This window comes from Marmota marmota, unplaced genomic scaffold, assembly GCF_001458135.2.
Source record: "Marmota marmota marmota unplaced genomic scaffold, marMar, whole genome shotgun sequence".
Lineage (NCBI taxonomy): Eukaryota > Metazoa > Chordata > Mammalia > Rodentia > Sciuridae > Marmota > Marmota marmota.
In genome coordinates this window covers 43474504-43500004 of record NW_026000082.1, presented here as the reverse complement: position 1 = coordinate 43500004, position 25501 = coordinate 43474504, and the positions used below count along the sequence as shown (strand labels likewise).

At 61.8% G+C, this 25501-nt stretch overlaps 1 protein-coding gene across 8 annotated transcripts in view; it reads left to right on the top strand.

The window, feature by feature from the left end:
* The window catches only part of Kazn (kazrin, periplakin interacting protein), a 122450-nt gene that overhangs the window by 60399 nt on the left and 36550 nt on the right, over positions 1–25501 (top strand). For 5 of the 8 annotated variants that reach the window (XM_048816287.1, XM_015485678.2, XM_048816286.1 and 2 more), the window contains 5 exons: positions 9925–10061; positions 14039–14209; positions 18776–18965; positions 21878–22008; positions 24971–25021. In XM_048816287.1, coding sequence (XP_048672244.1) covers positions 9925–10061; positions 14039–14209; positions 18776–18965; positions 21878–22008; positions 24971–25021 — 680 coding nt within the window. Of the gene's footprint in view, positions 1–5689; positions 6107–9924; positions 10062–14038; positions 14210–18775; positions 18966–21877; positions 22009–24970; positions 25022–25501 lie in introns of all 8 variants that reach the window. The other 3 variants (XR_007352247.1, XM_048816291.1, XM_048816289.1) reach the window with 2 other exon arrangements.

Here is a 25501-nt window from a genome sequence, read left to right as displayed (position 1 = left end):
ACCAGCCATCTGGACACTGTCACCCTGCCTGGCCCTGCCCCTGCCTCTCCCCAGCCGGGCCAGGCTGACCCGGCCCTGCCTCAGTGTCCTCACGGGTCAGCTGGGGAGGATGAGGGTCCCCCTCCTAGGTTGCTTTGAAGGAAGTTTTAGTAAATATTTCCAAGGCGGAGACCGATACCTGAGCCAGTGCGGCTCTGGGGAGATACCCACTGCGCCGTGATCGCCATCGTCACCGTCGCCATCGCTACGGAGGCCCCACTGACACCTCCTGCCAGCCCCCCACCCGTCCTTCCTGGGAACCCTCTTCACCGCTACCCACAGGGGCACCGGACCACGTTGCCGGGGCCCATGCAGGACTGAGCTGGACCTCAACAGAGGACGGAGCCCATGTCCCCCCCAGTCCCAGGAGGCCCGAGGGTCGGTAGGAGGACATGTGCCCACAGCTGGAGCTGCCCAGGCCCTTGCAGGGCCCCCCAGTGTCCTGGGGCCAACACACCTGCACCATAGAGCTGAGAGCCCCGGGCTGTCCACACGCTGGACGCTATTCCGGGGACACCCTGCAAGGCAGGCGCAGTTCTCAGTTTTTTGCTGAAGGGTCACCTACTGTGGGACAGCGCAGGTCTCGGGCCTGCGTCTCGGATTTTCACAAGCTGACCCCACCAGGGTGACTAGCACCAGATCTGGGAGTCGAGCCTGCTCAGCACCCGAAGCCCTCCTGTGCCCTTGGCACTGTCCCCTCTTGCTGCCCGCCCAGGTGGGTTCGCTGGCGGCATCTCACCTCCACGTTGGCCCAGGAGCGCGGCGGTCCGTCTATGGGGTCCGTCCTCGCCGTGCGTGACTCTCACCCTCCCTCATTCTCCTGGGCCCTGAGGTCCACCGGGTGCCGGGGCTCTGCTGGCTGTGGCCGCGTCTCGGGAGCATGTCTGGGTTCTTGCTGGAGCCTCGCAGCCGCTGCAGGCTGATGGGTGACGGGACACGGTGCCTGCTCACGGGGCACATACCTGGGTGGGAACCCCGTCCCTCCCCTGCGGACACAGACAGGCCTGACGTGATTTGCTCCGGGTCCCACAGCTAGTGCGTGGGGAGCTGGGATTTGAGGCCAGGAGGTCTGGCTCCAGGCTCTGCCCTCTGGACCCTGCTCTCCACTGCCTCTCCTCTCTTCTGAACTCGCCTGGGAAGACACTGACTGGCCACCAGGCTGTCACCTGCACTGAAACTTGAACGGCCCTAGAGTAGACAGAGCTGGTGGGACCAGTCTCCACATCACTCAGCACCCAGAGCAGCTTCTTATACAAAGCACAGAGAGGGACATGAGTTCCCCAAGCCACACAGCATTCCAGCTTGCACCCCGGTAACCCACCTCCCAGTCCTCTGGTTGTCCCCTGCTGCACGTCCCCACTTCCTCTCTTAGGACTGAGCCAGAGCCATCGTCTTGCCTGAGACTTGACCTTACACACCCCCGTGAGCCTTTAAAAACAGGCGTCATGGTGTGGGCGTGGGGCCTGAGGCTGGTGGAGCTGTTTCCAGAAGCACCCCTCCCCCAAGCCTAGGGAGTGTGTTCCGGCCTGGCCACGGCCACTATTTTTAGTGTAGATTTGGAGGAAGGAGGACTTTTCCTGGATTCTCCTTCAGAGGCTGGAAAACAGAACCCGCCGCCCGCCCGCCCTCCCGTCCCACCCATTTCCCTGCTGCTGGTGCTCGGCTCCGGGGAAGCGGGAGGGGGCTGTCCTCCAGGTGAGCTCTGGGTTCCTCCAGGGCAGCCCCCCTCTGCCCTGCTGCCCCCGGCTCTCTCCCCGTGTCCACAGGTCTGTGGTCTTCCCGGGGACTGGCCAGCCCTTCCCAGCTAAAACCTGTTACCCCTGGGGGTCCTGGGCCCTGGGCCCCCACACGAGGCCGAGGCTTGCCCAGTGGCTGAGTGGCCCCAGCGTCCTCTCCCCAGCCTGCCAGGCTCCAGGGCAGCGAGCGTCCAGTCCAGGTGGTCTCACAGCCTCACCTCAGCTGGGAAGTGTCACCTGGCAGCTGGCAGCTTTGGCTCTCAGGTCACGTCCCCAGCGGTAGGATGAGGAGGACGCTGTCTTCCCTTGTCACACACAAGGGTCAGGGGTCTCACCCAGGGACACACGACCGGCCAGTGGTGGGGCAGGCTTCCTGCCCAGGTCTCTGCCGCACCCAGCCCTCAGCACTGTGCTTCGTCCTCCACAGACGCCTGCCCAGGTCAGTGGCATCCACCTGTGGCCCGCAGACGCGATGGCCAACACGGAAAAACTAAAGTGGCATTTCAGGAATTCAAAAGAATAGGGACGTGGGGCTCGGAATTCTCCGGAACCGTCAGGATGTGGGGCCCTGGGTCGTAGACAGCTGGCCCTGTGGGCAGTGGCCTGTTCTGCGCCGGGCGTGGGGGAGGGCGGGCAGGCTGGGAATCCTGAGCCTCGCGCCCCCCAAGCCCGAGCGTCTCCCTGCGCCTCTTCCTTTTCCTGCCACGGGCCAGGATTCGTGCCAGCTCCCGGGCACTGACAGGCCAGGCCCAGGCCCAGCTTTCCAGAGGCTTCCAGGCTCATCTGGGAGGCTGGGAGGTCCTGAGCATTGGTCTGTCCAGGCCACTGGGGCGGTTCCCCTGGGGTGGCTGTGGGCCGTGGGCAGGTGGGCTGTGGCAGGTGGTCATGGGCAGGTGGGCCTTGGACTCTGTGTGCAGAATCGTGGCAGGAGCTGGGGGCTTGGAAATGGGGAAGAAGCTTCGCCGGGTGGGGGTCCGGGAGCCGGGATTCATCAGGGGAGAGGAGGCGCTCTCGAGGCCCGGCTGGTACAGCAAACAGAAGGTCAGCGTCCAGGCGGCCAGGTGGGAGGCGCAGGGCGCCCGGGGAAGAGCACAGAGTGGAACTGGGATTAGGAAGGTGGAGGCTGGGGGCGGGGAGGGGAGGGAGGGGCTTCAGGCTGAGGGAGCAGCTGGCACAAGTGTCCTCAGCAGGGACCATGCCCTCCTGGCCTCAAGGAGCCAGTGTGGGCCCCGCAGAGGAGATGAGGCCAGAGAGGCGCACGGGCCGTGACCAGGGGGGGGGGGGCCCTGTGGGCCTCTGGAGGGACTCTGCAGCCCTGAGAGGGGAAGAAGCCACGGGGTCCGACTGGCACGTGAAGGGGCCGCTGCTCGGCCCCAGTTAGGTTCAGGAGGCCCCTTGGGGGCTACCGCGCGGCCCAGTGTGGGACGGTGATGCCATGGGCCAGCGGAGCGGCCAGGGAGGTGAGGGTGGCCAGACTCTGGCGGGGCTTGCTGGCGAGCTGGGTTTAGGGAAGAGGGTCAAGGAAGGTTCTAGAGTTCGGGACCAGTGCCCTGGTAAGGCTGAGACCCCCGTGAGGGAGAGTGGAGCATGTGAGGAGGGTTTGGGGGCTGGTCAGGGACGTGCCGTGGGACACGCGTGGCCCCAGATGCCGTCGGGTGCACACGCGGGGGAGTAGAAAACGCACCCGGCCCTGCGGGGCGCTGGCCAGGCTGGCCCCAGCGTGAGGTGGGTACAGTACAGGGTCGCAGGGCCCCGTGAGGAAATGACCGAGGGGGCAGCTCGGGGACTGGTGCCTCAGGGCCTAGAGGTCAGCAGCGAGCAGAGCCCAGGAGAGGGCACGCGGAACAGGGGGAACCAGGCAGGCCGAGGGGAGGAGGTGGCCCTGTGCCGGTGGAGCCTACACCCATGGGGACAGGGGACCACGGGGAGGGGGGACGGCAGAACGGTCCAGAGGATGGGAGGAAGGAAGACGGGGGAGGTCTATGGGGGGGAGGGGCAGAGGAGGGTTTTCTGCTGAACAGGCCAGAGCTGGCAGGACTCTGGGGACCCACCGAGGTCACATGCAAATGCAGGGAACTCGATGGCCCAGGGGGCTTCAGTCTCCAAACAAAGGGAAGAGAGTACAACAGACACTAGGCCGATGGCAGGGGACACTAGGAGAGCTGGGTCCCAAAGTCCTGGGCCTAGATGTCACCTGTGTTGCAGAAGTGCAGAATCCGTCCCTGGCACTTAAGATTCTGCCGGTGCCCTCTGTCGGTGGAAGCTGGGGTCCACTGAATCCTCTGTGTCCTGCCTGGGTCAGGGGCAGGAGCAACGTGAGCTGGACCTGGGCGCCGTTCACAGAGCAGCTGGGCAGGACCTCCGCCGTGTTGCGGCCAGTTCTAAGGCACAGGGGAATTACCACGTCCTGCCCCGCTCAGCACAGGTTCCCGCTGTCCCCTGGACGGTCCGCCTCCATCAGTCCGTCCTCTGACAGCTGGTCATCACAGGTGACTGAGCCATCACGCTGTATTTCAAGGTGTCCCTTCTGCCGGACACTCGGGCACGGTCTCCCGTGCTTGCTTGTGTGAGAATTGCGAGTCTGAGTGCGCTCCTGTGTATTTCTTTTTATGGTTTCCTGGGGATGGATTCCCTAAAGCGCAGTTGCCAAGTGAGGAGGCCTTTGGCCAACTCCTGCCACAGCGGGCAGGACGGGCCGCTCCCTGCCCTGCGGGAGCCCGGACGGCCAGTCAAGCAAGTGGACAGAGACACGTGAGGCCCACCCAGCACCCTTCCCTCGACCTCGGCCCTGTCAAGGGACGACACGCTGCGCGGAGTCCCCTGTTGCCTGTCACTGGTGCAGATGTCTGGTTTCCCAGGGTGGACAGTTAATCACCGCTGGCTCTGTGGCTTCAAGAGTCCGTCTAGGTCCCACGGAGCATGATGTCGTCGGCACAGTGTTGACCCAGACCAGGGTCCTGGAGCAGTTCTCCCGCATGCCAGCCCTGACCTGCCGCTGGCGCATCTGCCTCACTCTGAGCCGACCCGGACCCGTTGGCCTCTGGTGCCACGGCAGACATCCTTAATCAACAGCCGGGTTCCCAGAGGGCCTGGTGGATTGGCCATGTCTGCCGTGGCCCGAGGACTGTGAAACAAGGACCTGCTTGGATACGTCCTGTCCTGCCCGGGCAGCAGGTTGGGGAGGTCTGGGGCTGACTTTGTAGGGGGCACACTGAGAGAGGATCTGTGGGGCATCTGTCAAATTCATGGGCCTGAGCGCCCAAGTGCTGGGGTCGGGAGCCAGGCCTGCCTGCCGCTCTGGCTGTGTGGCCCTCTGCTCAGGCAAGGTGACAAGAGGGGAGGTACATTGCGCCTGATGTCCACACCAGCGAGGGGCGTCTCTGGCCGGGCCTGGCTCGGGAGGTGTGGGGCGTTCTCCTTAGCTGCCCCGTGCCCAGGCCCAGCGACCCTCCTCACCTGAGTGCCACAGGATGGGGCAGAGCCCGGCTCACCCTGTGGGAACCAGGGAACTCCAGCCTCCTGAAGGCAGCCAGCACCAGCCAGGACCACAGACCCGTGGGCCCCTCGCTGCTGCAGGTTCAGCCCTCCCCCTCCCGCCCTGGGGCCTCCCCCAGCCCGGGCTCTCTTAGAGAGCTGAACTGTCCCCCTGCGTCCCCTGGGGCCAGGCCTGGAAGTGGCAGAGGGGACTCCAGGAAGAGAAGCTGACTGAGCGCCTGCTGCCTTCACCGAGCTCCGCACTGTCCTCTGTCACCTGCACCTTACAAGGTGGAGCTGAGTCCGTGCTGCCTCACAGCCGAGGAAGCTGGAGGGCCACCTGCCGGGGCTCGGTCCCTCCAGCTGACGGGGGCGAGGAGAGGCTGCCTGCCAGGGCTCCCCACCAAGGCCCTGTCTTTCTGAGGCTCTCTTCTCCGCAGATGCTCAAGGCCTGTGCTCCACAGTTCACGGAAGGCAAGACAGCCTGTCCCCTACGCGCAGGAAGGACGAGACCCTCAGTGGCCGCCTGCAGATGAGGAAACCGAGGCTCAGTTAAACTTGAGCAGATCCCCAGCCGGTGCTTCTAACCCAGCCGTGTGGCTGGCGGGCTGCTGAGTAACGTCCGCCGTTCTCCCTGCCCCTCGGGCCTCAGTTTCCTCAACTGTAAGGGGAAGTCGAGCTGGATCCCGTGTGCCAGGCCCTCTGCCCCGCTGCCTGCCCACCCCGGTCTACGTAAAGGCTGAAAGCAGGACTGGTCAGCAGTGTCGGCTGGAAAAGAAAGGGCGTCCCCTGCTGGCCATGGCTGGGATCGTCCTGCATGGGTGGCCATTCACCTGCCTTCCCACCTCTGAACTCAGGTTTGCGGGGGACCCCCAGGCCAGGAAGTTGAACAAGGACCCTGCGTGGAACGTCCAGGCCCACAGTCTCCTGACCTCACGCTGGTGGGAAGCCTGTGGTGGCCGGGAATGGGACCCTGACGTGCTGGCTGGGGAAGCGGGTGTCAGGGAGGGTTCCTGAGAGCTGCGGACACACGCGGGTACACAGAGTCCCAGCAGCACGGGGCAGTGGGGTGCACAGAACACAGGACCACCATCAGCGAGACCCCGTCAAGCCTCTCGGGTGGCCGGGTGGCCGCAGGAGTGGCATCTTGTCTAGAGCACCTCGTGCCCGGCTGCATGCTGGGTCACGGTGGCCGCGGCCGGCCACTGTCTACAGCCACGTGCCTACACAGCAGGGCGGGCGAGGGGGGCCCTCAAGGCCGGACCTCCTGGGTTTGGGCCCAGGACCTGCCTCTGTTCCGTGGCCTTGGTGAGCAGGTCCACCCTCGAGCCCCCGATTGCTCCTTCGTCGGGCAGGTGCATCCCACCCATGGCACAAGATCCTTCAGGGCCCGTGGGGACAGTATATGGTCACCGGCCACACTGTGAGGGTGGCCTTGGGATTGGTGATACTGGAGGCCGCAGGGTAGCGGGTGAGGAGGGCGGGGCCTGGCAGCCGCTGCCGTTCACACCACTTGGCCCAGGTCCCTCCTCTGTCCCAGGCCACCGCCCCCTCCTACCGTGGGTGATTTCATAAGGGGATTGTGAGGTTTAAGTGATGAAACGTCAGGGGACGTGGCACGGTGCTGGCCCTTCCTCAGTCACCATGCGGGAATCGTCTCAGTACCTCAGGCTCAGGGAGAGGTGAGATGAGAGTGGGTCACGGGGTCCCTCGGTGCCACCGCGGTGGGTGAGGAGAAGGCCTCCTGCAGGCCCCCGGCTCTGGGAGCTCCAAAGCCTGGATTCGCTGGTGCTCCTCCGCGTGGGCCGCGGCCTCCCTTCCCGGGGCACAGAGGCCAAGGTCTGCTCTGTCCTGGGGGAGCACAGGGTAGGGGACCTTCCCTCTCCCTTGACCCCTGATCCCGAGCATCACAGCTGCTGGTACTGGTACGGGACTGGTGCTGGGGTCCCTGCAGCCAGCAGGAGGCTTCCGTCACCCTCAAAGACAGAAGCCAGGAAAGGCCTAGGAATGCCGTGGTTGGGGGCAGCAGGGAACCCCTTCCCAAAACCTCAGTGGCCGAGAGTGACTCCAGAGTCTGGTTGTCATCCAGAGGCATCTGTGACGGGGCACGTGGGAGCCCCAGGGGGTTGATTTCTGGTTCCTGCATGGGCTGAGGCTGGCTCCCCACCCTCCAACCACAGGACACAGGTGAACCCCCAGAGGGGTCTGTGCCACCTGCCCCGGGGCAGCTGCTCCCCTGGGCAGGAGGGACCATCGGAGCCCTCTCCTGAGTTCCAGTGCTTCCTGCTCTTCCTGCCCACCCTCTGAGCCCAGCCAGCCCCAGCACCAGGCAATGGCTGAACCCCAGGCTGTGGCTGCCTAGGGGTCAGCCCTGGTCTCCCGGTCAGAAGCCCAGCCACCACCTCTTATGGGAGCCCGAGCGCAGCCTCAGGGGGCAGGTGCCCGATGGTCACTTCTACAGGATGCCCCCTGACCGGGGTCCATCTTTGCCTGCTGGTGTTTCTTGCAGTAGGGTCCCCAGTGTGTGAGTGCAAGGTGTTAGGGACAGGGCACAGAGCCCGCCTGGCTGGGACCCTCCAACCCCCTGTGCCTGGGGCCGCCCCTGCCTGGGGAAGTGAAGCCAAGCGTCCTCCCCTGCAGGCCTGCCGTCCCCAGCCGGCAGGTTGGAGTTCCAGCCTGGTGAGGCGGCTGAGCCCAGCTGGCCACGAGGAGGACAGGCCCCGCTGGGGCACTGGCAGCTCAAAACTGGAATTCAGAAGTCCACCCAGGGCCCATTGTCCCGGGGACCCCCCCTCCCCCTACCTGCTCTACCTGGGCAGGAGGATGAAAGGGGGCCCAGGGCCAGAAGGACATCAGCCTCTGTGGGCTCTGGGCTGGAGCTCGGGGTCCGCCTTGTCCTGTATACAGAGGGTCTGCAAGTTGGGAGAAGGAGCACAGCCGTTGTCTGCCCCATGTCAAGGCCATCTGCTAGCCTCGGGGCCAGGACCCCCAGATTTGGAGGACCTCTCCATAGCATGATGTCGGGTCAGGTGCGTGCGCCTTAGATGTGGCTGTGGCACTTCAGGCAAATGACTTACCCACTCTGCGCCAGCTCAGGCTGGAAGCTTCCAGAGCCCAGGAATTGCATCGCCCACCCCCACCACCTCCACAGTTCGCCTCGGAAGCCCCTCCCTGCTCTCCTGGGGGGATGCAGGCTGGGGCCTGGGGAGAGGCGTCGGAGACAGAGCCTGCTCCGTTCCCAGGTTCCCAGGGTGCTGTGCCGAGGGGAGGGAACAGAGTCACTGCCTTGCAGAGCAGGACGCGTGTCTGGCTTTGCTGTCCGCCATCTGGTCCTTGTGCCTACAGTTGGCCATTTAAGGTGTCCACGCCGCTCGAGTTCAGCATCTTCACAGGATTTACATCCAGCTCGACCCATGGGAGGGGACTGCCATGATCTCAGAAATACACCACGACCTTCAGCGTCACCCCGTGGCCCAGGCCAGGGCCCCAGCTGATTTCCTTTCTGTCTCCCTAGAGTCCCTTCTTGGGACATTTTGTGTAAATGGCGTCACGTGCCTTGTGGCCTTTAGCGACTGTCTTCTCTCGAGGCCCCTATGTTGCAATAGGCGATGGTGGGTCCTTCCGTGAGTGGCGTTTCACGGTTGGCGCTACCTGTACTGTCCATCCATCATCCCTAGGGTGGGACCGGTTCTGCCTGTTTAGTTTCTTGAAGACGCTGCCGCAGACACGCTCTTGTGTAGACGTGTGTTCGCGTTGCTCTTGGGTGCACGCCAAGGGGTACGATTTTCGGGTCATGTGGTGACTTATTTGATCTTTTTGAGGAACCACCTGAATGTTTTCCAAAGCCTCCCCCTCTACACGGGCCAGCAGCGGTGAGGGTTCAGTTCACCCGTGTCGTCGCCAACACTTGTTACTGTCTTTAATTGTAGCCCTTCTAGTGGAGGGGTGCTCTCTCCACTGTGGCTTTGGTTTGCATTTCCCAGATAACTAAGGATATCAAGCGCCTTTTCATGTCCTGGTTGGCCACTTCTTGGGGAACTTTCTTCAGATTCTCCACACGTACTTTAAGCGGGTTGTCTTTTTATTATTGAGTCGTGAGCGCTATTTACATGTTCCAGACCAAATGCCTAATCTGAGGAAGGGCTTGCAGACATCCCCCCACCCCCCACCCTGTGGGCCGCCTCTGGTTTTGTGGACAGGGTTCTCTGAAGCGCAGGTTTCAACGTTGATGACCCCAGATCCTCTGTTTTGTTCCTGTTGCGCATACGTTGGTGTCTTGTCTTACAAGGTTTTAATCAAGCTCCCCTCCCCAGGGGAGACCCACAGTGGATGGGGGACTCTTGGGCAGAGCTGAGTCCCTCTGGTGGGCTCAGAGTGGCCCTGGGGGTCCCTTCTGCTTTCTGGGCTGGGGGTCAGGAGCTGACCAGGCTCTTCACACTGGGGACCCCCGAGCCAGCTCAGGGCTGGGAAAGGCCTCAACAAGGCCTGGCCCCTGCCTGGGTCGCGGAGTCCCAGTGGGGAGAAGAGGACTCAGGCAGAGAGGGCCTGGTCACACCCTGGGGACGCAATGGGTGGAGCCCGAGAGACACTTACGTAAGTCTCAACCCTGGTTTCTCTTCCATTAGAGGCGCTGGGGAGCCCCGGGTCGGGAGCTAACGCGCGTCTCTGTCCTCAGCCATGAAAGCAGATCGCAAGCGCCTGAAGGGCGAGAAGACGGACCTGGTGAGCCAGATGCAGCAGCTGTACGCCACGCTCGAGAGCCGCGAGGAGCAGCTGCGCGACTTCATCCGCAACTACGAGCAGCACCGCAAGGTCCGCGCCCCTCCGCGCCAGTTGCAGGCGCTGCCTCTCCAACCCCAGAGCACTGGCGGGAGGCTCCCGTGTGCGTAGCCAGTTCTGGGCGCTCAGAGACCACCAGCTGAGCCCCTGGTGGCAGGCCCGTGTCGCCTGGACAGTGAGTCCAGCTGCTTCAGATCCCCGCACCCACACGTGTGCCCTTGGGCATCCGACTGTGCCCTCTTAGACCGTCAGTTTCCTCATCTGCAGAGAGTGGTCATGTTGCAGACCTGCAGAGGGGCCGGGAGGTCTCTGGGTAATACATGCCAAGCGCTCAGCACAGCGCCCAGCCAGCGCATAATAAGCACTCCGTCCCTGTGAGCTCTGCCTCTTGGTACTAACATAAAGAGTGAGGAGAAAGACCCCAGCACCTGTGAGACAGCAAGAATCCCGCCTGCAGGGAGGGAGGCTTGGGAGGCTTCCCAGAGGAGGCGACATATGAGTTGGGCTCTGTGGGATGAGTAGGAGTTCGTGGGTCAGGTCACTGAGGGATTTGGTGCAGCAAGTATCTGCATGGTCTAGGCAGCGTGGAGGTGCCAAGAAGGATGGTGAGACTTAGAATCAGGCCCGGCTAAGCCGCTTTTCTGCAGGGAGCAAGTGAACCCTGTGGTGCTCAGGGCAGGGAAACTGCTCTCCAGGTACAGGACTCCCTGGGGAGGGCTGTGACCACAGTGTGCACACAGGCTGAAGGCGGAGGTGGGAGGTGCCTCAGCAAGTCCCTGCACAGTTGGTGGTGGCAGACCACCTGGATGGGTCCTGTTGAGGACCGATGCCTCTGAGATGTAGTTGAAAAGCCGAATGTCCCCATGTTTTGTCCCCACGTGCACTCTGGTCTTCCCCAGTGACACTCACTGTCACCTCCTGGGCGTGCACATCACTTTTTCTCCCATGATGAAAACTGCCCCAGGGAGCTTGTGGCTGCTCCCACAGCCCCCCGGTGGAAGCCTGCAGCTTCCACGTCCCCAGTGCTGTCCCCTCCCCTGCCGGCTGGGTCACCACTGCCAGCACCAGTCCATGCTGGATGTCCCAGGTCCCCAGATGCCAAAACTGTTTAGATGAACCAGGGAAGGGCTCGTGCCACCTGAGGGGTCCTGGAGAAAGGCCACGGACATCCCCTGAGCAGTGGCTCCCGGAGCCTTAGAGCTTAAGAGCCCAAGAGCAGATGGTCACTGTGTCATTTAATGACATGTGAGGTCCACTTCTGTGATTTTGCCCTTTTTTGGCAAGAAAAGCCCTAGAGGGCACCTTGCCTTCCATAGAACCACAGGTGTGACCCCCAGCCCCACCTGAGCCCCAGGTGTCACTCTCATGAGCTGGTTAGTCCCCTTCAGGTTCATTCAGAAAAATGGAGTTTGGAAAACACCCAGTTTTTTAAATTAGCCTTGATCCTGTTCCCAAGGAGACTCACTCCCACGGCCCCCGCCCATCTGCAGGCAGCAGCGATAGGACAACCTTTAGTCCCCCGTGGGTCTGACCCTGTTTTACAGGTGGGAGGACTGAGGTTCTGTGGGGCCATGTGACCAGGCCAAGCCACTTGGGCTTTTGAAGATGCTGAGGCCACAGGTCCTGGTTCTGTCCGGCCTCTTCCAAGGTCTTGCATCTGGTTACCAAAAAAAATCATGCATCTTTTTTCTTTTTTTTTTAATGTATATATATTTGTAGTTGTGGATGCACTTTTATTTATTTTTGTGTGGTGCTGGGAATCGAACCCTCACACATACTAGGCAAGCACTCCACCTCTGAGCCGTGACCCAGCCCAAAATCATGCCTCTTTATTTGCAAAATAAATGTCCCTGTGGACAGGATTAGAGGCCCGCAGGTCCGTCCTGGCTGGTACCACTCAGCCTCCTATGGGGACCAGCCTCCCGGGGAGCCCTGCAGGCTCAGCCAGCAGGACCCAGCCCAGGGTCCGTCGGAGGCAGGGACAGCACAGGCACAGGCTGCTGAGAACCAGGGGCCTTCTCTGCCCGGGAAGTTCCCAGGATTGCAACATGTGAGACAGCCGCGCCAAACGCACACGCCCTGTCCCAGGGCACAGCCGAGAGGGGACTTGGGGACTCTCCACGAGTCCAGCTGGGGAGGTTCTCACGATAGACCAGGCAGCCAGGCCCGGCATGGACACAGGGTGACCTTGGTGATGAGGTCACGTTGGAAACAGGCCTCCGTCCTCCAAATACCATCGTGTCCCCAGCCGACCTTGTCCCCTGCGGCCCCTCCCTCTGCCTTCTCCCATCCTGCCCTGGCAGTCGGGGAGGACCCCCACTACCCAGCCTCTCCTCCGGGACCCTCATGGTCTGGACAAATCCTGCTCTGTGAATTCTGGCCGCCCTGACCCCGTCAGGTCCCCCTTGTTTTCACCTCAGTTATCAGCAGGGACTGAGACATGGTTTGATTTCTCTGGGCCTCAGTTTTCTTGTCTGTGAAATAGGTTAATGTCAGTCCCCACCTCGCAGATGGGTGTGAGATTTGAAGGGAGCAGCGCACCCGGAACCCTGTGCAGACGCTCCATGAAAGTCCCTGCTGTGCCTGCCCCCCCACTGCCAGGGAACTCCGTCCTGGAGGTGGGGGTCCCGGGCTTGAAAGCACTGTAGTCGCTTACTGCCGTCAGTCAGCTCATGACCAGTGGGACCAGCAAAGAGATGGAGATAAAAATGGCCCTGAGGGTCCTAGTGGGTCCTCCTCCTACTTCAGAGATATTCCTAGGCAGTCACTTGAGCACCAGGTGTTTCTCAGGGACAGTCCATTAGCCCAGCTGCTCAGCTCCACACTCTGGGCAGTTTTTTTGGCATCCACTCTGCAGGGGCAGGGCTCTGTCTGCTTTCTGCCTGCTGGTGGCATCCACTTATCAGGTCTGAGTAAGAACAGGTTGGAGCCGGGTGTGGTGGTGCACGCCTTGCAGGCCCAGAGGCTCAGGAGGCTGAGGCAGGAGGATCGTGAGTTCAAAGCCAGCCTCTGCAAAAGCGAGGTGCTCAGCAGCTCAGTGAGACCCTGTCTCTAAATAAAACACCAAAAAGGGCTGGGGAGTGGCTCAGTGGTCGAGTGCCCCTGAGTTCAATTCTTGCTACCCAAAACAAGAAGGTGCCCTCTCCTGTGGTGGTCAGGAGGGGGCCCCCGCCTGCCTCATGCCCACCTCTGCTGATCTTCACGCAGAGCAGCCTCATGGGAACATCCTGAAGTACCTGAGGGCTGGGGGTGGGGAGACTGAGACAGAGGTGACGTGCAGCGGTGACTGCAGAGCCAGGGTTTGGCTGGGCCCCAGCTATTCTGTGACAGCCAGAGAAAGGCCGGTTCCTCCCTGTCTCCTCGTTTGCTCACCATCTGGAAGCCAGGCCTTCCACACAGGCTGTCAGACAGGGCAGGGGGTGGCAGCTATCCGTGGCCCCAGGCTACATGGACACCTGGCTTTGCTGTGGACTGGCAGCAGGGTGGTGGTCCAGCTCCCCCTCTCAAGGACACCTACTGTCCCCAAAGTGCCTTGGCCAACAGGTCAGAGCCTGCTTGGGGCAGCTGCTCCTGCTGCTGGCTTTGCCTGAGGGCTGGCTGGCTGGGGACTGGCCCCAGGGGAGCCCGGGCCACGGCAGAGGCTTTGCCTTCAGGACAGACAGCTAGCCAGGGGTGGGTGGTCGGCCTATCTGCGCCTCAGCAGCTGTGACCTCCTCTTATAGATGGAGAAGCCCAGACCTGGTGAGGGAAACCACCTCCCAGGGCAGTTATTTTCTCGTTTATTCATTTTCTCCTTCATCATCTCCCAAGGACCCGTCCCAGTCTCCCAGCTATAGTTGGTGGAACATTCGAGCCGGGCACTTTCCCACAGCAGAGCTGGGCTGGTCTCCTGCCAGGGCCTCCCCACTTCTCTGTCTGTCCAGGGTCCAGCTCCCTCTGCGTCCAGGGCCCAGGAGTGCTCCACCCTGCTTGTGACCTGCCCCGCCCTCTCTGGCTCCCCCCACCCCCAGGAGAGCGAGGACGCGGTCAAGGCTCTGGCCAAGGAGAAGGACCTGCTGGAGCGAGAGAAGTGGGAGCTGCGGCGCCAGGCCAAGGAGGCCACGGACCATGCCGCGGCCCTGCGCTCCCAGCTGGACCTCAAGGACAACCGGATGAAGGAGCTGGAGGCCGAGCTGGCCATGGTGAGTCCTGCCACCGGGGGGCCCCCGGGTGTTGCGGGGCAGTGATGGACCCGCAGCCCAGGCCGGTGGACTGGCCTTGGCAGAGAGAGGGGCCCAGGGCTGCAGCCCCCAGAGCTTCCCTCCAGGACCACCTCGCCCGGGGGCGGGGCTGCCTCCCGGGGGGCGGGGCTTGGAAGACTCATTTTCTTACTCCTGGCCACTACTAGAAACAGTAATTTTTTTGTTATTTTTCTTGGTTCAACATGTATATTTAGGAGCTGGGGTTGTGGCTCAGCACCACATAAAGATAAAGTCATTGTATTGTGTCCATCTACACCTAAAAAATGAATATTTAAAAAATATATATATTCAGTTTATATATTACTTATGATATGAATATAAAATAACATAGATTTATATATAAGATACAAATATAAAACATGTAAGTTTTTATACTTTCTAAATAAATATAAAACATTTCATATTTCATACATATCTAAAACACGGTGTATACGTAAGTAGCTCCGGGGCAGGGCCTACATCAAAATCGTCCATCATCCCAGAGCGGTAGGTTGTTGGCACATGGTATTTGACTGTGACTTTCTTATGTGTGTGCAACAAGATTATCTTGGGTCAGCAAGGGAAAAAAAATTTTTTTTTTCTAATCCAAAACAAACTCTTTAAATAATGCCGAAAATTTTGTGGTTTGAGAAGGTCCCCAGGGCATGGGGTCTGGGGGCAGAGTGGCCAGGCTGGCCGTGGAGCCCAGGCCCGAGCCCTGCCCTCTGTGCTGCCTGTCCCTGGGCACTACCAGCCGCTCCCTGGGCTTCGGGGCCTTCCCGTTGCTGGGCCGGGTGGGGGCCTTGCCCTCCCTGCCTTCCCCACAAGGTGGCTGGGTAAATCCAGAGAGCACGCGGCCAGAAGGGCCTTTGAAAGCCACCAGGGCTGCTGGTGGCCAGGTGCAGGCTGTTGGGGGCTCCTGGGAGGGGGCCACAGGACTCTCTAACAGCCACGTCCTCCTGCTGAGTGCCAGCACCAGCTGGGGTGAGGTCCTATAGTTGTGGGTTCTGGGGTCCAGCTGCCCCTGTTGCTCCCCTGAGGCTTCCTTACCTCTCTGAGCCTCAGTATCATCAGCATAAGTAGAGATAACATGGGGCGCTGGTGAGGATGTCAGTGGGATAATGGAAGGCAACCAGCTTAGGGTCCTGGTTGGGTGATGGTTTCCTATAAGTCACTTGCTTCAGGATGAGGCAATACAGGCCCGGCAGGCTCCTGGCACCTCCCCTGGGTCTCCTTGTCCAGTGCTGACCCCTAGTGGTGAGGGGCATACACGCCAGGAAGAAGCTGCAGGAAGAGGGTGCAAGTGACACCCTGTTCTCCCAGGTCCTGCCCTGCCCTGCAGGGGGACAGCAGAGGTGTGGCTTGTGGCCATGACACACTGGCCTTAGGCACCCAGGAGGCTGCGCGCCCTGGGTCTTTGTGGGCTGGAAGGCAGCTCAGCCACTCCCTGCGCCCAGCCACTCGATGCCAGGGCCCTCAGGCTCTTGCCGCCTCCTGTAGGCACCTCCCTCTCTGGCCCTGCAGCTCAGGCAGGGGTTTGTTGTAACCACGGCACCCAGGGGCAGGGGGAGGGGCTTCACCAGAGCCACAGGGCCCGGGTGTTGCTGGGGCATGTCCGCCTGTGCAGGGCCCCTCTGTCACTCACCACCTGCAGAGTCTCACAGCCAAGGTGGCTCAGGGCCAGCTCCCAGCAGACCTGGGTTGCAAGCACCAAGCAGCTCAGGCTGGCAAAGCCCTGGGGTATCCTGGAAGTCAGGATCCACGGGAAGGTGGAGGGGCGGGTTCAGAAGTCGGCAAAGCCCAGGCGCCACGGGGCTGGGGAGCCAGGGCTCCGGGCCCCGGTGTCCAAATGGCCCGTCTTGGTCTCTTTTGTACCTTGGCTGGGATGCTGTTGTGGGGAACAGGATGGTCAAGAAGCAGCAGGCAGCCCTGGGAGGGCAGGAGGACAAACGTCATTTCATGCCGGCAGGCCCAGGGGGGACAGACTCCAAATGCTGAGACCTGATCCACAGATTCTCACGACACTTAGAGGTCATCGGCCTCCTCTTAGACCCAGCCTGTCACTGGGCTTTTCCCTCTTTTTTGAAAACGCTCCCACTCTGCGGCTGCAGGCCCACGCAGGGTCCCTAATGTGAAGCCTGCCCACAGAAACCAGAAGAGGGGCTGTCCTCACAGGCACCTGTGAGACTCCCAGGGCAGCTGTGTACAGTCCAGGAGGCAGGGCCCAGGTTCACAGGGCTCCTGGACAAAGGCTGAGAGGGGGAGCTGACCCTCCCCCGGGCTTTGGTGTTACCTTAATGTTTCTATGATCTCATTTCACACCCAGGCCTGGCTTGGCCACCATGCGCTGTCCTGGGTGATTTCATAAGTGACCCTGAGGCGCTGCCACGGAGCTGGGTAGACAGAGTCCCCCTGCCCCGGGCGCTGAGGCTGCTGGGAAGCAGGGTACCGGGAGGGGGCCGGGCCTGGTCTCCCAAGGGGTGTCCAGGCCTCGGCCTTTACCCGTCCTGGAGCAAGGAGAAGCCAGAGGTGTGTGCTTCTCCCTCCTTGGGAGCCCGGGTCACAGAGAACTCGCCTCCACCTGCCCGGTGCCCCAAAGCAGGGAGCAGCTCTTGTGCACCAGGACGGCTCCAGGCAGGGCCTCCCACCGCACTGTTGACACTCAGGCCGGGTGGCTGTGTGGTGAGGTGTCCCCTGCACTGCAGGATGTTGAGCGGCACCCCGTCTCCACCCACCACATGCCACACAGACATTGCCAATTGCCCCCTGGAGAGTGAAATCACCCACGTTGAGAATCAGCCTCCCACAGAGTCAGATATTGTTCCCAGAATCAAGCATCCGGGACGTCTGAGCCTGGCTGTTCAGGTCTGACAGAGGCCCAGTTTCAGGCCTGTCCTTTTCCAGCTGTGTGACCTTTGGCAAGAGACGAACCTCTCTGAGCCCCATTCCCTCCTGTATGACACTGAAACCATACAGACCTTCCTCCCAGGCTTTGTGAAGAGACCGAGACGCTGGGAGAATCGGGGCAGGCACTGGAGGCGCTCAGTCAACTGGAGCCGTCATTCCCTGAGCTCCTTCTAGACCTGGCCCCATCCTGACACCCCAGGGGTTGTGGACCATCCCTTCCAGCCTCTCTGTGCCTCAGTTTTCTTTCCTGTCAAGACCTTCGCCACAGGCCAGGAGAGCCGGGAACGCAGAGGGCTGGGGGGAGGCGGGCGGCTGAGCCTCGCGCCCTTCAAGGGTGGCACCGCCCCAGCACTCAGCTCTGAGGCCACCGCCTGTCCCTCGAGTTCCACCTCCAGGCCCTGGCCACTGCCTCCCTGGCCTTCCCAGCAGCCCTCTGCAGGGCCAGTTCCCGGCCTTGGCCTCACCCTGAGGGTCCACCGTCCCCCCAGGTAGAATTGTCCATTGTGGCACAAGAGAACAGGGCCGTTCTGCAGCCCGGCCGCGTGGGATCCACCAGGACATGAGCCTGCGGGTTTGCTCAGGAGGCTCCGCCCAGGGGACCCCAGCTAGACCAGCACGGGGCAAGGACCCGGTGGAGCTGCAGGGTGCCTTCAGCCAGCACCCTCAGACACGGGCAGTGGACACGGAGTGGCCTCCGCCCGCAGACCCTCCGGCCTGCCCTGCCGGCTGCGTGGTCATCTCCATCCGGGAAGGACGTGGGTGACCCTGACTTCACCTCCGTGCTGCTCCCTGTTGACCAGGACAGGGGTCAGACAGTGTCCCTGGCGTGGTGTGAATGACCCTTCTCCTTCCTCCTTGGGAGGCAGAAGGGTTAAGCCTCTGTGTGGGATCAGAGAGCTTCCCCTGGCAACCGAGTCGGGGGCTGTGTTTCTCCACCACAAAGATGGGGCTCAGGCAGGGAGGGGCCCCCTCCTGGATCCCACGGCTGGAGTGGAAGGGCGGGGCCAGGTGGCCAGAGGTCAGAGTCCAGAAGGACCGTGGTGAGGACGTGCGTCCGTGCGGGCGGAACGCCTGCCCGTTTCCTCCCCAAAGAATTTGAGATCACCTCCCATAGCGCCCCACGCACCTTGCAGTGGGAGGTGACCGATCTCAGGCTGTCCCAGAGGTGCCCTCCTGGGGAGTCCCTCAGATCCCACGCACTCTGGGGCTGTGTTGAGGGCTCACGGCCTGTGATCCAGGGGACCTGCCCACAGGTTGAGTGGCCAGCCCCCCGCGGTCCTGCAGGGGGGGAGGTGCTGGCCATGGGTGACCCCTGTGCAGAGCCGGTGGCAGGGGACTTTGTGGGTGCTGAGGGGATGGGGGCCAGCCCTTGGGGACAGGTGGTGGGCGTGTCCTGGATCCCTTGCTCTCCACCTGCTGGCCACCCTCTGCTCTTGGTGGGCACTAAGGGGCCCCAGAGTGAGTTCACAGTGAGGGTCCCCGTGGCGCAGGTGCTCAACTCCCAGTCCACACAGGCTGGTGACACCCTGGTTCAGAGGGCTCCTGGCTCTCAGCCTGGTGGTGGTGACAGCAAGCAGCGGCCCCAGGGTCCCACCGTCCTGTCTCCCACTCTCTCTCCAGGCCAAGCAGTCCTTAGCCACGCTGACCAAGGACGTCCCCAAGCGGCATTCACTCGCCATGCCGGGCGAGACGGTGCTCAACGGCAACCAGGAGTGGGTGGTGCAGGCGGACCTCCCGCTGACCGCGGCCATCCGCCAGAGCCAGCAGACTCTCTACCACTCACACCCGCCCCACCCTGCGGACCGGCAAGGTGAGTCCTGCCCGGCGGCCCAGCATGGCTCCCCGGGGCTTCCCAGTAGGCCACCATACCCAGTGGGTGGGACAGTCTCTGATCACAACCTGGAGCGATGCAGGGCCAAGATCTCTTGGCTCTTGACACTGAAAAGGCCAAGAGGTGGACTGCAGGCATAGCTGGATCCAGAGGTTCAAGCAAAAGCCGACTCTGGCCCTTTCTTTCCATCTGGGGGCTCTGCCCACTTGCACTTGGCCTCATTTTTTAGAGCTCCTCTTCCTGCAAAGTGGCAAAACAGGCTGCTCCCATAAAATGAGTAGCTTGTTGTTAAGTGTTCTGCTCTTTCTTTGCTCTTCCAGCTGACTTTAATTTCTAAATTCCAGAGCTCAACTCAAAAGTTGGAAAGTGAAAAAATTAAAAATAGAATAGTTTATCTCAGATCTCAGAAGTAGCCGAATCGTCATCAGGCTGGTCCTTATTTTTAACCCGTCTGAACCGTCACACTCCCAGTTGGATGAGGCCTCCCTGGGTCGCCGCGCGTGAGGGCAAACGGTGTGACTGTTCAAGGCGCCAGAGCTCAGGCGTCCAAGAAAGAGAGACTCTTCTCCCTGTAGCCACATCCAGCTCCAAAGAAAGAGTCTGATTGGCCGGCCAGGGCCACACGCCCAGCCCGGAGCCCTTCCCTGCATGCTGGGGACACAGATCCCTGTTGGCTGGCCTGGTCACACAGGCGTCCCCTGACAGAGGCCGCAGAGCTCCCTGATTGACAGCTCAGCCACTCACAGGGCCTGCGGGAAGGCCAGGGCACATGTCACGCTCAGACGTAGCAGGGGGCCTGGCATGTGGGCAGCGACTGCGCCCACTGCCCATGGGGGAGGCTGTGCCTCGTCTGTCTCCATGCTCTGTCCCTCCCTGAGCAGCTGCCCTTATGTGACAGGCACAGGCTGGGAAGGAGTTGTTAGCAGTGGGGACCCTCGGGGACTCCCTATGCAGTGGGCAGGGTGCGCCCTGGAGGCTGTGGGCAGCGCTGGCCTCTGGAGCTGGCAGGAGTCACGCGGCTTGGCCCTCCGGGGGCTGATGGTTGGTGGGGGAGGCGCTGTGGGTCCTGCGTTCCTACCGCAAGGGCAGGTGAGTCCCTGGTTGAGGGGCACAGGCTCAGAGTTCACTGTGGGGTTCAAATCCTGGTCCTGCTGCTTACCAGGGACCTGACTGTGACCTTGGCCAGGTCCTTGGCTTCCACATGGAAGGGGTGTCCGGTCCGTGGTGCACAGTGTGTATTCCACGTCTGCACAACACTCAGGTTGTCATGAAGGAGGGACATATGACATTCCTGGAAGGGGCCTGGGGAGCTCGGAGCTGCTGTCCTCGGCAGGGACATGGCCATCGTCATGATTGACAGGTGACGCGCAGGACTTTTAGAGCCCTGAGCGTAAACTAACCCAGAGTCCTCCCTCCACTCAGTGGAGACAGCAGCCCTCCCTCCACTCTCTGACCCAAGGAGGGGCGACTTTGGGGGGACAGGGTGGGGGGCTCTGTCCTCTGGAGCCGGAAGAGCTTCTCGTGAACCTGCCGTGGTCTGGCCCCTGCCAGGCGGGGAGACCAGGACCCCAGAGGGCTGCCCCGTCCCGCCTCGCAGCCCAGGATCAGGGCAGAGCTGGGAGCGGGGCGACCTGAGCCGTGACCACAGCTGCTCATCACAGCTGGCTCGTCTGGGGACGGGCTGGACGGGCCACAGGTCTGCAGCAGCAGGACTGTCATTCAGCCGCTCTGTGGGAGAGCTGCCTGCACCATCCCCATTTTACGGAAGACAGAACTGGCCCAGAGAGGGTGGACAGTATGCCCGAGGCCCACAGCCCGGAGGATGAACTCACCAAATAGGAACAGATTCGAATCACGACCTGCAGCACCCGCCTCCCTGCTAATGTGTGAAGTGGTCACTGGGGGCAGGGACTGTCTTTTCAGGAAGGGCAGCACATAGTAGGCACCCGTGTTACAGAAAACCCTCCCCACAGTGCTGCCCCTGCGGACAGGAGAGCAGGCTTCTGGGGAACCTGGGAGGGCTTCCCGGCTGTAGCTTCTGATGGGCCTTTCATGCCTCCACTGCTTATTGAGCACCTACTGTGTGCCAGGCACCGTGAGCTCTGGGATTGAATGGGGATGAGCGACCCAGGTGCCTGTGCTCTCGGAGCCGACACTGTCCGTGTGAAGACCCCAACCCCTAGAATGCTTGCAGATTGGAATTAGCACCCAGACAGAGGTGTCAGGGGAAAGACCCTGCAGGGGAAGTGACGACTGGGGACTCCTGGATTGCTGCTCAATAGTTTGAGCAGGATCCGCAGAGGCTGGGGCAGGAGGCAGATGGGGAGTCGCAGGCCAGGCTGGAAGAGCATGATTGGAACACAGTGACCATGAAAGGGAAGCCACTGAGCCCAGGCTGCCGGGGGACAGGGTCTCCCCACATGATGCTCAGAGACCAGAGGGGAGATGCCTATGGCTCTGGCTGCAAGGAAGAGGAGTGGAGGCAGGGAGGCCCAGGGGGAGGCCGGAGCGGAGAGAGGCAGTAGTTCCTCTGGGGTAGGAGGGAAGTGGATGGGGGGGCTGTTTCGGGCACTGGTCGTGATGTGTGGGGGTGGGGAAGAGGACTTGGTGGGGGCCTCAGGTCCAGGACTGGGGTGTGGGGTGGAGCAGCCATTAGGGTGGTAGTGGGTCTGGGACCGTCCAGGTGAGACTTGCTGGCCTTCTCCTGCCTCGGGTGAGCGGAGACAGGATCCAAGGGGGTGGGAACAGGAGGCTGTGGAAGAGGGAGGAGCCCGGCGAGACCCCGCCTCCCTGGCCTCAGCGCCCCCTCTGGGCCGGGAGGGGGTGGACTCGCCTGGGCCCCGCCCACTCACCCTGAGGCCCCGCCCACTCACAGCTGCCCTCCTTTCCAGCGGTCAGGGTGAGCCCCTGCCACTCGCGGCAGCCTTCCGTCATCTCGGACGCGTCTGCTGCGGAAGGTGACCGGTCGTCCACGCCCAGCGACATCAACTCCCCGCGACACCGGACGCACTCCCTCTGCAACGTAAGGCCAGCAGCCGGGGGCCGGGGCGCCTGGGCCCTGCCCGCGCGGAGGGGCGGGGACAGCGCTGTTTCCTCTCGTCCCCGCAGGGAGCTCTGCGGCGAGCAGTGGTGGATGTGGGGAGACAGAATGAGGCCCGTTGGCTCCTTGTGTCCGGGAGGGTGAGGAAAACCCAGAGGCAGGCAGGCCGGGTCCGCAGGGTCTGTGCAGCTGGCGTTCCTCGCGGTGGGCCCGTCGGGGTAGGCCTGCGGGGGCCAGGGCTGCCCTCCCAGAGCTTGCTCTGCAGAACGCAGGGCCTCACCAGAACCCCTGCTCCCCTGAGCACCAGCTCATCCTTCATCCAGGAATGGAGCCAGACTGTTGAGGTGCTTTTGTTTTTGAACCTCTAATAGTTTGAGCACGTATTGCCTCTGGAGGGGCATCCTGTGAATGTGCGCTAAATTTATTTAACTTGTCTAATCAAACACTACATACTGGGCCCAAGTCCCTAACCATCTCTTGATGGTGGGGCAGGCATATGGGCTCTGGGATGGTCTGCTTTCTGTTACTAAAACAAAATACCCGAGGCTGGGTGACTTATAAAGAAAAGAAGTTTATTTAGCTCACAGTTTTGGAGGCTTGCAAGTCCACATAGCTTGGGGCCAGCTTCCGCAAGGAGCCCCCCGTCCCACTCCTCCATCTGTATCACGTCATGGCTGATGGCATCACCGGCAGGAGCGCATGCAAGAGGGAGATCAGGGTCTCAGGGTCATGAGGCAGGAAGCCAGAGCAGGGAGGGGACAGTCTTGCTCTCAAGGACTCTCACTAGGCTCCACCTCTTAAAGGTGCCACAACCTCACGCATCGCCACACTGGGGACCAAGCTTCCGACAGGTGAACCCTCGAGGGCACACTTGAACCACAGCCTGGCCCAGCAGTTTCCCAAGCCTGAAGGAGTGGACGGAGGGGTCTGTCATCTTAGGATGTCCAGAAGCCACACTGGGGCCCTAACACGACGCAGGGGGTCAGGGTGCGGAGACCCCTTGGGATTTTGGTTCCTTCACACATTTGTGACCCAGAGAGCCCCCTCCCTGTCCTGAAGACAGAGACACTGTGGGGAGAAGTCTCCAGATGCACAGGAAGCCTTCTTCAAAATCTGCTTTGTTAACCCACAAAACACAAGAAGGAGAGGAGGCGGACACGTTGGGCAACAGACGAGGCGTTGCCCGCTGACGATGGGACCGTCCCCTGGGGCTCGAGCTTGGCCTGAGATGCCATCGAGCTCAGGAGCAAGCATAGGCGGTGTGGTTGGAAGTCATTTACGGCAACTAGTGACTCCCCCCCCCGTAAGCGTGATCCTGGTGGGCAGAGGGGCGTCCCGTCCACAACAGCAATGAAAAGCACTTTCAGAAATAGCAGGAGCTAAAAGAAACTGGCTGGGCCTGGAGACGGGGCCGGGGACAGCACGTGCGGCCTGTCGTGGCCCCAGCAGTGAGAAGGCCGTGTGTTCCAGAGCGTGTGGCGCTCGGGGCTGGGATTCCTTTTACTGGGAAGCACTGTGTTCTCTTCTTGTCCCCAGAAAAGAATCCTGGTGACAAAGGCTGTCTTGAGTGACAGAACCAAGGCAAAGACGGCAGGCACTCGGGGCCCTGTGACATCCGTCTCTGGCCCCTGTGCTGCCAGGCCTGGAGACAGAGCCCCGTCCTTACACACAGGTCGAGGCCCCGCCCCCAGCCAGACCCCGTAGCATCTGTCACCCCCTGAATGACAGCACCTTCCCAATGGCTGTACTTAAAATTCTCCTGGTGGACCCGAGGGGGACTGGACAGCAGAAGCGCTGCGGGACGTCCCCTCCCCGAGGGCTCTCTGAGGCCTCCTGACACACCGCGGGTGCAGCCAGCTTCCGCTAGGAGACCCAGGAGGCCCCTGTGCTCCCTCGACCTGCATCAGCAGGACAGCAGACAGGACCAAGGACAGCCTCGTCCTCTCACACTCTGGCCGCTGACTTAGAGCAGAGGCAGGGACTCGGCACCGAGAGCCTGGAGAAGGCTGATGGACGCTGGCCCAAGTGACACTCGCTTGTTCCTTCATGACTTATAAGTCAAGAATCGGCTCCCAGTCAGACCCCAGTAGTGACGTGGTCGGGCACATGATCTGCTGGCCCAGCAGGGCAGCAAGGGTCTGGGATGCGGCAGAGGCTTTCGCACATCCAGACTGTGACAAGTCCCCTCTCCACACACACACACACACACCTGGAGCAAGGCTGGTGACAGTGGAAATGTCCCCCTGCCCTTCTCTAGGAGCAAGGAAGAGCTCAGACCCATGGGTAGAGCTCAGGGGCCCGGAGCTCGGGGCCGAGTGTGCGGTTGCCCGCGGGAGCCCTGGGCCAGGAGGATTCAGACGGTCCCTGGTAGGAGGTGTAGCTCTGCCGGTCATCAGGCCCATGACGCTGGACTGTGAGGGCCTTTCCTTGTGTCTGTAGACTGGGCCAAGTCCTGCCCACCCCTCTGGGAAATAACAGATTCCTATCTGGGGGAAGCTAGCAGCGGCCTGGTCTCCCGAGTCGGTGTCTGTCCCCCAATTCTTCATTATCATGCCTTTCCCACAACAGTAGATTTCTCTATGAAAACCACCCAGTAGAACCAACCTCCGGTTCAAACACAGTGGACCAGCCAGGCCGGGGACGCAGACGCCCTTGAGCGGCTGATTTGCTGGTCAGAGGGTGCTGGGGGTGGAGGAGGCCAGAGTTGGGGAGCACTGACGGTCTCCGGCCAGGACCTCTGTCCAGTCCACAACTTGGTGAACGCTGGGCCCCGTCAGTAAGGCATCTGGGAATGTCAGCTTCAGGAGGTGGGGGCAGGCACCCCACTCCAGAGGCAAGGTGGCCCCTGGGGTGGCTTCTTCCACGGAAGGCCCCACGGGCCACCTGTGCCCCCGTGTGTCATCTGAACCTGCCAGTTCATCCTCCTCTTCTCCTTTGGCTGTAGGGCGACAGTCCCGGCCCAGTTCAGAAGAACCTGCACAACCCTATTGTACAGGTAGGCATGGCTTCCCTGGCACTGGGTCCCCCACATCCCCTCCTGACCGGGACCTCATCCCTCGCTCCCCGGGGCTGCCGATCGTCCCTGTGGCCATTCTGGGGCTCCCAAACGGAGTCACTCTTGAGTCTCACAAGGGCTGGCACCTGGACCACCTCTGCTGTGCCCCCCCAGACCTTCAGACCTACTATGCACCCAGCGTCCCCGTGTCCTGCTACCCTGGCATTAGGACCCGCCCTTAGCCCCAGCCCCTCCCTGTTCCCCAGCGGCCAGTCCTGCTTCCTGCCCAGGGCTCTTGGGCGTGGGTGGCTGCCTCCTCCCACTCCGGGGCAGGTTTGCTCCGGCTCCCAGAATCTCCCGCCCCCTTCCTCATACACAGGGGGCCCCCGGGCAGAGCAGCACCGGCTCCCAGGTCCCCGGACTGACCCGGGCAGTGGCCCAGCATTCCACGCCACGGGGCTGTGGGCAGATTTAATTTAA